This window comes from Anabrus simplex, chromosome 4, assembly GCF_040414725.1.
Source record: "Anabrus simplex isolate iqAnaSimp1 chromosome 4, ASM4041472v1, whole genome shotgun sequence".
NCBI classification, from domain to species: Eukaryota; Metazoa; Arthropoda; class Insecta; order Orthoptera; family Tettigoniidae; genus Anabrus; species Anabrus simplex.
The window spans coordinates 327,734,423-327,747,522 of record NC_090268.1 but is presented as its reverse complement, the minus strand read 5'-3'; the positions used below and the strand labels follow the sequence as shown (position 1 = coordinate 327,747,522).

Below are 13,100 nucleotides of genomic sequence, written 5' to 3'. Positions count from 1 at the left end.
AATAATATTTGAGCCTTTCCTACTGTGGGTCACATTTGCAGTTCCATTCCGAAGAAAATATAATTTTTTACACCTCTGTGTGTTCTGATCTCTTTGTGTACACTAGTTTCAGATTTATTGAAAAAATAGGAACATAATCATAAGATTAAAATTCAGGTTGTCATCCATCGTACAGTAGAATAAAACAGAAGACATACATTATTAACATTTCATTAATAATAGCATAGATAATCACATTAGCTTACTGCTGAATAATTTGTGCTGTTATACAGTCTTCGTCTAAATACCCAATAATATCACAGACTTTTAGCCGAAGTGACGACACAGCCATAATGCAAAAATGTTCACACAACAATTTTATTTACCTACGGTATGCTAAGACACAGCTAATATAAACTAAATATAACACATAAAAAACTTCCAAAGACACTTCTACAATTATATTAATGACCTACTTACTACAGTCTAGACCGAGCTCGATAGCTGCAGTCGCTTAAGTGCAGCCAGTATCCACTAATCGGGAGATAGTGGGTTCGAGCCCCACTGTCAGCAGCCCTGAAGATGGTTTTCTGTGGTTTCCCATTTTCACATCAGGCAAATGCTGGGGCTGTACCTTAATTAAGGCCACGGCCCCTTCCTTCCACTTCCTAGGCTTTTCCTATCCCATCGTCGCTATCAGACCTGTGTCGGTGCGACGTAAAGCAAATGGCAAAAAAAATTTCTACAATCTAGTAGGTATGAACCAATAAAATCAGCACCAAAAATCACCACAATATCATGACTTAATCTCAGCTAACCTCATGTTCAAGAAAATAAACAAACTTCATCTTCACGGTAAAAAGTGAAAAACACAACACACCAACTCTATGAATAAATGGAAGTTGACATTTTGCTAGCTTATTTCAGCACACTTGCGCCATCTAATGAGGAATTGTAGAACTTCAAGCTTTCAGTGGGTGTTGATATATTGTTACCCCAACGGTCTTTGGACTGGACATGGGTAATGATATATCGTTACCTTGAGAGTAAGAGGGTTAAGAGAAAAGGTAGGTCTCAGGTTTAATTCTCAGTTATGCTTCATCATTTTAGGTGTAGCTGTGTACAGAAGATCTGTATGATATGGCTGTACTCAATATGCACACAGTATAACTTAAGTCTGTTTGAATGCTAGTGGTTATAAAAAAAGTAATAATTTTGTTAATTATTTCTTATGTAAGTAAATAAAATACAGTAAACCTAATAACATTATTATCAAGTCAATTCTTATATTATTTTATGTTGTACACAATTTATAACTTCTCGTTTAATTCTTTATCAATGGGTATATAAAATGTAAACACAAAAAGAAGTATTATTTTGTTTCTCTTTTTCAGAAACCACTGAAAAGAATTAACATACAAGATGTTTGTGATGATGATATTGTAGATATAACAAATAAAAGCAAATCTTGTGGTGATGCTCCAACCGTCCCTCCAGAGAGAAAGATGGTGAATGATCTTCCATCACAGAAAATAGCAGATTCAAGAAATGCTGAAGATCTTAAAACTGGTGAAGTTATTAAAGACCAAAAACAGCAGTTTGGTGATAGTACAGATGATAAACCTCTGAAAGAACAGACTGTGAATTCACAAGCACATGACACAGATGCTGATGTTTCGCAGCAGGTTCCTCCTGTACCAAAATCATCAGTGCAGTTCCTTTTATCCTGGAAAATAGTGAAATCGAACAAAAAATTAAGATTTATGTTTTTGAAGGTAAGTTCTCTTCATGCCATAAAATTACTCAAGGACTTCTATTGTTATTAAATGAAAGTATCAAAATATTACAGTATATTTGAGTGTTATCAGAAATAAAATTTATCTGCAAATGTAAATACTCTGATTACAATATACAGTAAATATTGCTAAAGATAATCTAACTATGGAGGTAGTTCCCAAAGTAATGCATAACGTTGTTTTTAACAAAATATTTACTTAGTAGAAATCCAAAAAAATAGGCACAGAGAAACCTACAGATTTTATCTAATTTTCAACATACGAACCAAGTCTCGAGACTTGCTTCTTTCATTGAACTCCATTCCCTGGCAGTGTACTGCTGTGCTCAGCTGTATGAAATGTTGAATTGTTATGCCAACGTTTGTGGATGCACCTACCGAATGTTTCAAATTGCCACCATATTGCCTCTGACAGTGGGTGATGTTGAAACAGTCACAAGTCAGCCAAAGCGTGGTTCATGTACCATGTGCCAGTATCCAGTATTCGGGAGATAGTAGGTTCGAACCCCACTATCGGCAGCCCTGAAAATGGTTTTCCGTGGTTTCCCATTTTCACACCAGGCAAATGCTGGGGCTGTACCTTAATTAAGGCCACAGCCGATTCCTTCCCACTCCTAGCCCTATCCTGTCCCATCGTCGCCATAAGACCTATTTGAGTCGGTGCGACGTAAAGCAACTAGCAAAAAAAAAAAGCATGTACCATGTTATGTCGTGTATCATGGCTATGAATTTTGATCTGTGTGTGTGTTTTCTGTTATTAGCTATAGGGTCTCTGTTATATATCCAAATCACTCCTCCAACTTTTACGTCCTGGGTAGACAAAGTCGTGAAAGGTGGTGCATTTACTGAAAGTGCTGCTTTAAAATTAAAAACTTTACCTAAAGCATACTTGATGTTGGCCTTGCATATTACAAGAATATATTCATGGTTCAGAATTGACAGTGGGCTAAAATAAGGGAGTGTGTTGTCACCTTTACTGTTCAATCAATCACTACTGATCTGCATTTAGGGCAGGTGGCAGAAATTGGAAATTTATTGAACATCTCCCTTGGTAAGTTATTCCAATCCCTAACTCCCCTTCCTATAAACGGATATTTGCCCCAATTTGTCCTCTTGAATTCCAACTTTATCTTCATATTGTGATCTTTCCTGTTTTTAAAGACACCATCCAAACTTATTCGTCTACTGATGCCATCTCTCCACTGACAGCTCGGAACATACCCCGTAGTCGAGCAGCTCGTCTCCTTTCTCCCAAGTCTTCCCAGCCCAAACTTTGCAACATTTTTGTAAGGCTACTCTTTTGTTCATAATGGTGATGGGTGACATCAAAAAGACAGCAAGGAAAGATTAAAGAGGGGGAAAAAATTATTGTAATGATGTTGGTGGATGATAATCTGATGTGGGGAGAAGAAGAGGAGTTGCAACAATAGCTGAATGTACTGAATAAAAGGATTGAACAATGGGGACTGAAGATCAGTGTGGAGAAGAGCAAGACAGGTGATGAGTAGAGGAAGTAAAGAAGGAAAAGGAGCTATCAAAATTGGAGACAAGGAACTGAAAATAGTAGAACACTTCAAATACTTGGGAAGTGAACTGAGAGAAAATGGAAGACTTCTTCTTAAGACGTTGTCTCCAAATGGAGGTAGACGATCCATACGGCCAGCTCTGATCTTGACATTGCAGCTATGCCATGTGAATTTATTGGAATCTCTCTCAGGATCTTTAATGCAGTGGTATCCCGTTGCCTTCTGCATCCTAATGCCGTTGACCAAACTGGTTCCTCCGCCTTTGGGAACAATTTCTTGTCCCCAGGACAATAGAGTGTCCTTACCCATACCCACTTATCCACTCTCAAAGAGACTGTTGGCACTTGTTATAGGGGATCTCCTTATACCGAGAGATAATCGGTCCCTTCATTCGTTAGCCACCTGCATATAAAATATTATTTTTATATGCAGTCGTTGCCCCCTTTCTACCGTGGGGAGGTGAATGTCAGGATTTCACCATCATTGAAACAAGGACCAAGTGGCATTTCCTTGTTTCTCTGGTTCTTCAGAAGACTGGATATGGAAATTAGTAGGAGGATACAACTGATAGCGACTTTTACCACCAGGTACAGAGATTGATATGTAATAAAGATGTACGCATGGTGTTTGTACACTGCACTACGGTAGTTGCCTCATCTGAACTTATGTCATGCACGACTGCCCGGCTTTAGGCATGTATACAATCTTGTATGTAATCTTACTTTGTAAAAGATGCTGGAGGTGTCGTCCTTCCTACCGGAGTGAGTGGCTCCGACGGTTGAGGTGCTGGCCTTCTGATCCCAACTTGGCAGGTTCGGTCCTGGCTCAGTCCGGTGGTATTTGAAGGTGCAGAGATACGTCAGCCTCATGTCGGTAGATTTACTGTCACGTAAAAGAACTCCTGCGGAGCTAAATTCCGGCACGTCGGCGTCTCAAAAAACTGTAAAAGTAGTTAATGGGACGTAAAGCCAATAACATTATTATTTTTGTCCTCGTTTCTGGGTTATACAGACATTGTATCTGGTAACCGCATTTCGGCTAACGTGCGTGAGTTCTGCCACAGTAATGTTTCTGATTTCATTCGTAGTGTTTCCTTTCAGTTCCTCCAATGTGTGATAATTTGTTTGGTACACTTTTTCTTTCAGTTTACCCCACAAATAAAAAACACACTATTAGATCTGGAGAACGAGGGGGAAATAGACCAGCACTGATCACTCTTTCTGCAAACACTTCTGGGATTGTAAGAAAGGAATCTTCTGCTGAATGAGCAGGGACTGAATCTTGTTGAAACCACCCACACAATTTTTTTTCTTCTGTTAACTGATGAAAGAACGGAGTCAAAATGTCATCTTGGTACCTTTAGCATTTCACGCTGTCTTATAAAAAAAATAGGCCCAATTATTCACCTTGCATTAACCGCACACCAAACACCAATCTTCCTCTCGTAATGAGGAACTTAATGAACACCATTAGGATTTTCTACACACCAGTAGCGAGAGTTATGACTGTTCATACGACTCGTAAGATGAAACTAGGCCTCATCCGAACAGAACATGAGCCGTGGGTCGATTAAACGATAATTTAGTGATACAAGATACCACTCACAGTGTCTCGTGCTTGTGGCTGGATCAGCAGGTTCTAAACAATGGACCCGTGTAAACCTGTATGGTTTGATGTGTAACAACTTTGTAGCTCTGTGTGCAAAAGAAACCAAAACCCCTACTTGTGCTAATTTTGTGAGTGATTTATTCAGTGACCGTTCAAAATTCACACCAGTGTTATTATTTTCAAAGCGATTTTATTTATGTAAATTCCTTACAACACACAATTCTCACTCAGTTGACTTAATAACTGCACAATGATTCGCAATCATACACAGCACTACAACACAACTGCCAATTCTGACAAATACAGATATCAACATCCACACACTGATTATTCACTTTATCATCACAAGGCAAGACTCTATTTCACTCAAGTCAATTCTGACAAGTACAGATATCACCCAAGTCCTCAACTCACAGTAACCCACACTCTCACTCTAACTCACCAACTCCCACTTGTCTCTCGGCCTGTCAGCTCGATGTACACTGACTGACAGAGCAAATGCAACACCAAGAAGGAGTGGTTCGAAAGGGATGAAAGTTGGGGAAAAAACAGAGACGGCATGGACGAATAATTGATGTTTATTTCAAACCGATATGCAGGTTACACAATGCGCACGGCATCGACTCAGTAGGATGTAGGATCACCGCGAGCGGCGATGCACGCAGAAACACGTCGAGGTACAGAGTCGATAAGAGTGCGGATGGTGTCCTGAGAGATGGTTCTCCATTCTCTGTCAACCATTTGCCACAGTTGGTCGTCCGTACGAGGCTGGGGCAGAGTTTGCAAACGACGTCCAATGAGATCCCACACGTGTTCGATTGGTGAGAGATCCGGAGAGTACGCTGGCCATGGAAGCATCTGTACACCTCATAGAGCCTGTTGGGAGATGCGAGCAGTGTGTGGGCGGGCATTATCCTGCTGAAACAGAGCATTGGGCAGCCCCTGAAGGTACGGGAGTGCCACTGGCCGCAGCACATGCTGCACGTAGCGGTGGGCATTTAACGTGCCTTGAATACGCACTAGAGGTGACGTGGAATCATACGCAATAGCGCCCCAAACCATGATGCCGCGTTGTCTAGCGGTAGGGCGCTCCACAGTTACTGCCGGATTTGACCTTTCTCCACGCCGACGCCACACTCGTCTGCGATGACTATCACTGACAGAACAGAAGCGTGACTCATCGGAGAACACGACGTTCCACCATTCCCTCATCCAAGTCGCTCTAGCCCGGCACCATGCCAGGCGTGCACGTCTATGCTGTGGAGTCAATGGTAGTCTTCTGAGCGGAGGCCGGGAGTGCAGGCCTCCTTCAACCAATCGACGGGAAATTGTTCTGGTCGATATTGGAACAGCCAGGGTGTCTTGCACATGCTGAAGAATGGCGGTTGACGTGGCGTGCGGGGCTGCCACCGCTTGGCGGCGGATGCGCCGATCCTCGCGTGCTGACGTCACTCGGGCTGCGCCTGGACCCCTCGCACGTGCCACATGTCCCTGCGCCAACCATCTTCGCCACAGGCGCTGCACCATGGACACATCCCTATGGGTATCGGCTGCGATTTGACGAAGCGACCAACCTGCCCTTCTCAGCCCGATCACCATACCCCTCGTAAAGTCGTCTGTCTGCTGGAAATGCCTCCGTTGATGGCGGCCTGGCATTCTTAGCTATACACGTGTCCTGTGGCACACGACAACACGTTCTACAATGACTGTCGGCTGAGAAATCACGGTACGAAGTGGGCCATTCGCCAACGCCGTGTCCCATTTATTGTGCGCTACGTGCGCAGCACAGCGGTGCATTTCACATCATGAGCATACCTCAGTGACGTCAGTCTACCCTGCAATTGGCATAAAGTTCTGACCATTCCTTCTTGGTGTTGCATTTGCTCTGTCAGTCAGTGTATATACTGTTTGACAAACAGTCTAGAAATATCAACTTCTGGAAATGTTCTTGCAACACATTAACTGGAACACATCCGAACATACGAATCATAAGTCATGGCAACTATTTGTTTTCCTCGCAAACAGGAGACAACACGGAAAATCTAAGATATGCATTTGGAAACGTACAGTATGTACTTGCATATGATGCCACTACATGGTGTATGTAAACAACAGTGTGGGTCTAAGCATGCCCCCAAATTCAGTGTGTGAGTGAGAGCATCACAAAATGGAAGTCAACAAGCAGGTGCAACAATCGTATATTAAAATAGCAGTTCTCCGCAGCAGAAATGCACGCCAATGCCATGCAGAGCTGTGGGAAGCATTAGGTGTACATGCCATTGCGTGGACAACGGTTTATGACTCAACCCTCGTACAAGAAACAATCGATCGACCGGCCTCTCGATTCGATTTTATCAAACTCGAATGTTTGATTAGAGTTTACAAACGCACATGTAGAAGTCTACAAAATTCCTAATGTTTCTACATGTATCTGGATAATAAATCATTACAGTAAGTTTCCAGAAACATCCTTATGTATCAGAATGATAGTGGATTATACCCAATATTCAAATATTACAGAGTTTTCTGCAGTTTTCGACTGCACAGATTTTGAAGTTAGACATATCACAATATATATACAATTACATTTAATAAAAGATAATTAAAATATATTAAACATAATAATTGAAGGTTTTACAAGAGTTTGGTTATGTGTAGGATGGCGTACATACGACAGTGCCATCTAGTTAAACCTGTTTTGTGTGCACGCATGTTTTTTTATTGAGCTCTGAGCCAGTAATTTCAAATTTATTTACATTTAGGTGAATCTGTGTTCGTGAAGGTGGCACTTCACCAGAAAATTCCTGAACAAATACATCGTATACCCATTGAGCTGATTCTTACTTAATGTAACTTTTACATACGAAAATACGATGTTGCAATGATAGTTGTCTCACCATGTTAATAGCTGAGATTCAGACTGGCGACTGATGCTTGCGAGGTCGAACACGTGCACGCTGCGCGCCTTGAATACTGCAGCTCACGTTTCGGAGAGTAAAAACGCTGCTTGGGCGGTCTTAGTGTATATGGGAGAAACCTGTATGCAGCAGAAACCTGGACAATGACTCATAGAGATCAGAGTAGAGTAGGGTACAGGCAGCTGAAATGAAATTCCTGAAGGTTATGGTATAGAAGACAGGGTAGGGATAGAGTGAGAAATGAAAACATGTTAAATGAGCTAAATGTGCAAAAACTAAATGACAAACTGGAGCAGAACAGATTGTGGTTGTTTGGACCTGTCAAGCAGATGAAAGAAGAAAGACTGCCAAGACAAGCACTGGAAAGAGAGATGGCAGGGAAGAAAGGATGAGGGATACCAAGATTACGATGGATGAACTCTGTGATGAACAGCATAGGACAACGGAACTTGGACTTGAACACAGTGTTGGGTGAGGAATGGTGGAGAGACGGACGGAGTGGAGAGGAACCATATTTGCCCCCACCCGTTTTGTCAGCTGAAAAACTTAATATTAGATATTCTTACTATTTCTCGCTTTATGTTATTGTACAGTTCCTGTTGTATGTAGGGATTGAAATTATACATTCTGTCCCATAAAGAACAATCATAAATCAAGCCAAGAAAAGGAGGCGTACAATTCCTGACAGTCTCAAAAAAATTCTAGATTGTGGTGTCATTCTCAGCATCATCATTGCTGAATTAATTAACTGCATGGTTTGGATTACATAGCTATGAGCTTGCATTCGGGAGATTGTGGTTTTGAAAGCTTCCATTGACAGCCCTGAAAATGATTTTCTGTGGTTTCCCATTTTTACACCAAGATGTACTGTTGTTAATGCCATGGTCACTTCTTTCCCAATCCTAGCCCTTTCCCATCCTTGCATTGCCGAAAACTTCAGTGTGGTAATACGACATTAAACCAATAGTAAAAAATATAACCATCATCATCATCATCTTATGTGCTATTGAAGTCAGAGAGAGGGAGACTCTTATATGCTAATAGGTCCATAAAATTACTGAAGTCATCAAGTTAACATTCACATCACCAAGAAAGAAGGTTGTTCTGTTACATGTTCTCACATGTTTTTTTCTTTTAGATTTGACAAAATTGGTGTGTTTGTCAAACAGAAAATAACCTGTGCATTAATAATAATATATCTGTTCCCTTGTTGCCTTTCAGCAAATACCTGGCAGAGAACTAGCAAGAATATTTGACAACTCATTGGAAAGTGACACTGTCAGCGACTTGGTGTCTGTTTTGTCTACGGACTTCTTGGAAAACAAAGAGCCTGTATATCCATTCTTATTGGGCCTTTGTTCTGTCCAGAGGTTCAAAGCCCTTGTCATGTTTCTAACAAAGGCAGATAAAGCAGGTAAGTCTTGTGTTGGTATCATTATTCATTGTTGTATGAATGATGATTTTAACTTGAAACTCAGTGTTGTTTTGTAATTGTTTTAATGTGCATACTAAAAAATGCATGTTTAATAAAAACTACCGTATTTCACTGCATAATCATCGCATACTTTATTTTCAATACAAGAATCTGATTTTAACATTTCATTGCATAATCATTGCATGTCCAAATTTTGTTCATCAATCTGTTTAAAAGGTAAATGGAACAGCAATGTAAGTTGCATAAGAATGCGCAGTTTAAATACGTTTGTGGCTTATTGGCAATTTGGCAACACAGTCATATTTGGGAGATGATGTACAATGTATAAATAAATAAATTTGTAAAAAATATCAGTATACGTACGACGCATGGCTTATCGGTAATTTGACAATGTGGTCGCGAGACAGTGTAGAGTTTATTCACCAGTGACGTATTATGGTTTCTCATTTGAAATACATAAGGCTGTAAGTCATCGCCTATCGGCAACGTCGCCAGGAAATACCGGCATCGCACACACTTGTTTCCTAATACGGCTTCCAAAGCCTTGCAACCAGGGGTGCACTGGTATCGGAACGCACAGGCAAACGGCAACATAATAAGTCGTTGAGAATCTAAATCACAAAAAAGAAAGTTAATATTTGTTCTTATCAATGGTAAAGATCAGAATGAATGCGTTCTTTCTTCATAACATTGTCATGTTCTTGTGGTCTTCTATAGTACATAATCAAACGTTCCAGTACTGAGAAATTTACAAGTAGGTACACCTCTGCTTGTGGACCTCTCCATGTCGGTCTATGTAGGTTTTCCCCATTTCATGCTTATTCGGTAATCTCACAGAAGTATCAACTGCTCTGGAATGTACAGGTGCATGTGTGTGTTTGTAAGTAATTTGATTACTGTAGACATGTGTGCGTGAGAATTTAAGTTTTATTTTATTTTTGGAGTGTTTGTAGAAATATTTTGTTTTTCAGTACAATAACACTGAACAGTTACAGACAGTAATTTACATAGCAACTCATTAACATGTATGGATAATTATAGAAACTATTCTGCGACCTTCAAGCTAAAGATCTTCGCTGAACAGCACAGTAACAGAGCTGTGGAAAGCAAGCTAAAAAACACAAACTATTCTAGACGCGTATTTAGATGTCCGGAAATGGGGAAGTGTCCAAAAATTGATGAAGAAGTGTTTGCATACATCAATGAAATGCCTAACAGTGGCTACAGTGTATCATACCGTATGAATTGTTGCAAACGAAGGCACGGAAGGTAGCGCGCAAACACAACGTTCCCATAACTCAGTTTAAGGCGAGTTGTGGGTGGGTTATGAGGTTCATGTGACGACACAATCTTGCTGTGCAAAGGAGAATAACACTGTGTCAAAGGTTGCTTGCTGACTAAACGGAGAAGATTGTAAATTTTAACTAATTTGTCTCGTTTACACCAGGAAACTTCATACCTTACTTTCTCAAATCGGTAATGCTGATCAAGTTCCGTTCTTTTCTGATGTGCCTTGCGAAAGCACTATTGAGCTAAAAGAATCACAGAGTGTATGTATATTTTATAAAAATCAGATGTAGTGAGAAATTACGATGCACAGCTGACGGAAGAAACTTGCTGCTTTACATAATTTTCAAGACGAAAGCGATGCCTAAGCAGATACAGTTTCCCTGTGGAATTCATGCACTAGTGCAACCAAAGGGTTGCATTGGTTGTAGAACTCATGCTAGACTGGTTTAAAACAGAGTGGGATAGAAGATCCGTGCTTATTTCGGATAGATTCCGAGGTCATCTTGTGAACGAGCAACTTCTCAATGAAAATAAGACACAACAGCCAGACATTCTCAGTGGTCTGACGTCTACTTTGCAGCCACTGGACATATATGCATTATAAAAACACTTTAAGACCGCTTACATAGATTTTATGAGTGGATGATGAGCGTCGATCAGCAATTGACGCCCACTGGAAATATTAGGCGTCAATCCTTCGATTTATTATGCTCGTGGGCAATGAAGAGTTGGGGACTTATGCCACCTGAACTAGTCTCCAAGAGCTTCAAAAAGACTTGGATTTCATACACACTAGACTGATCCGAAGATGACACAGTGTCGCAGAGTGACAAAGAATCTGATACTGGTATGCGCAGCGGCGAGGACGGCACATCAGATACCGAAGCCAGCTATATGACACAAAAGATTTCGAGTAAATTTTTTACTGGGAAGTTCCACAATAATGCAATAATTTTTTGCTAGTGTAATATAACTTGAATGCTGCAATGACAGCAATACAAGTACTGGTATTAAAATATTCTTTGCATAATGGCTGCTCCCTACTATTTTTTCGAAAATTTTGGTATAAAAAGTGCAACGATTATGCGGTGAAATACGTTAGTATTATTGCTAGTGGATGGTTAGATTGTATAAAAAATAAGGTATTTTATAGATTAAAGGTTATTTCATACCTGCTGAAATTAGGAGCATGTCAAATTTATCACACTTTACGAAGCTAGCAAGAAGTGGGTGGTCATAAGTATAATGGCTGGCAATAGAACAGATAACTATGTGTTAATCATTAAGTAGTACATTAATATAGAATAATTATTTTAAAGCTACATTATATACTAAGTTAAAATCACTTGGTTATAAGATCACTGTAAGTTATGAGTACCTAGGAGTAAGTTTTAGCTATTGTAAATAAAATAAGCTAACATATTTTAAATACAGGTGAATATATGGTTGGACAGAATATCAGGTTTCAAAGCCTGTAAAACAAGACATTTTGTGAACTAATCATCATCATCATCATCATCATCATCAAATCCTGTAACTCCTGTGTGGAGCATAGAGTATCAACAAACTTTCGCCATCTGATTCTTCTCCATTCTGTATCGTGACCTTAATCTGTAGTCAGGTTTTCTGTCCCTTCTCAGTCCCTTCTTTCATAATGTTTCTCATTCACATGGTCTTTGGTCTGCCTCTCCATCTAGTACCTTGGGGATTCCATTTCAGTGATTGTTTGGCGCTGTTGTTGGTGTTGCACCTAAGCGTGTGTCCAATCCTCTTCCATTTTCTGCTTCGTACCTCAATGTCAGTTGGGGTTTGTTGCATTCTGCTCCATAGATCTGCGTTACAAATAACCTGCGGCTATCCTATCCTCTGAAATCTGTTGATGTACTGTAAGTCTGAAGGTTAGTGGCTTGCAGTTTAGTTAGTCCCAGTGCTTCACAACCATACAGTAGGACTCACTTGACAGTGGTGATGCATAACTTGGTATTGATATGGAGTTCTTTTGACTTTCATATTGGTTGCAGCATTCCAAACATGTCCTTGGCCTTATTGATTCTATTCCTGACATCATCTGTAGTTACCCCATCAGGAGTAATGATGCTTCCTAAGTAGCAGAACTGTTTAACTTGTTCGACTTTTTTTTGTTACCTAGTTTGAATCTGGTGTTGTTCCCTCCCCTGCATCATATCTCACCAGGTGAGTTGGTTGTGCGGTTAGTGTCGCATGGCTGTGAGCTTGCATCCGGGAGATAGTGGGTTCGAATTCCACTGTCGGCAGCCCTGAAGATGGTTTTCCGTGGTTTCCCATTTTCACACCAGATAAATGCTGGGGCTGTACCTTAATTAAGGCCACGGCTGCTTGCTTCCTACTCCTAGTCCTTTCCCATCCCATCATCGCCGTAAGACTTATCTGTGTTGGTGCGACGTAAAACCACTAGCAAAAAACAAAACCAAACATCATATCTCTTTGGTCTTCTTGGCATTGGTCTTGACCCAGAATCTGGTGTGCTGGCTTTCCGGTCGTTCAGTTTAGTTTCCATGTCTTTGATCCTG

General features: G+C 40.5%; 1 protein-coding gene across 1 annotated transcript in view; it reads left to right on the top strand.

Moving 5' to 3' along the window:
- The window catches only part of LOC136871954 (RNA polymerase II-associated protein 3), a 50,763-nt gene that overhangs the window by 33,988 nt on the left and 3,675 nt on the right, over window positions 1-13,100 (top strand). The window contains exons 7-8 of the mRNA XM_067145710.2: window positions 1,374-1,754; window positions 9,048-9,240. Of these exons, the coding sequence (XP_067001811.2) occupies window positions 1,374-1,754; window positions 9,048-9,240 (574 nt within the window). The remainder of the gene's footprint in view (window positions 1-1,373; window positions 1,755-9,047; window positions 9,241-13,100) is intronic.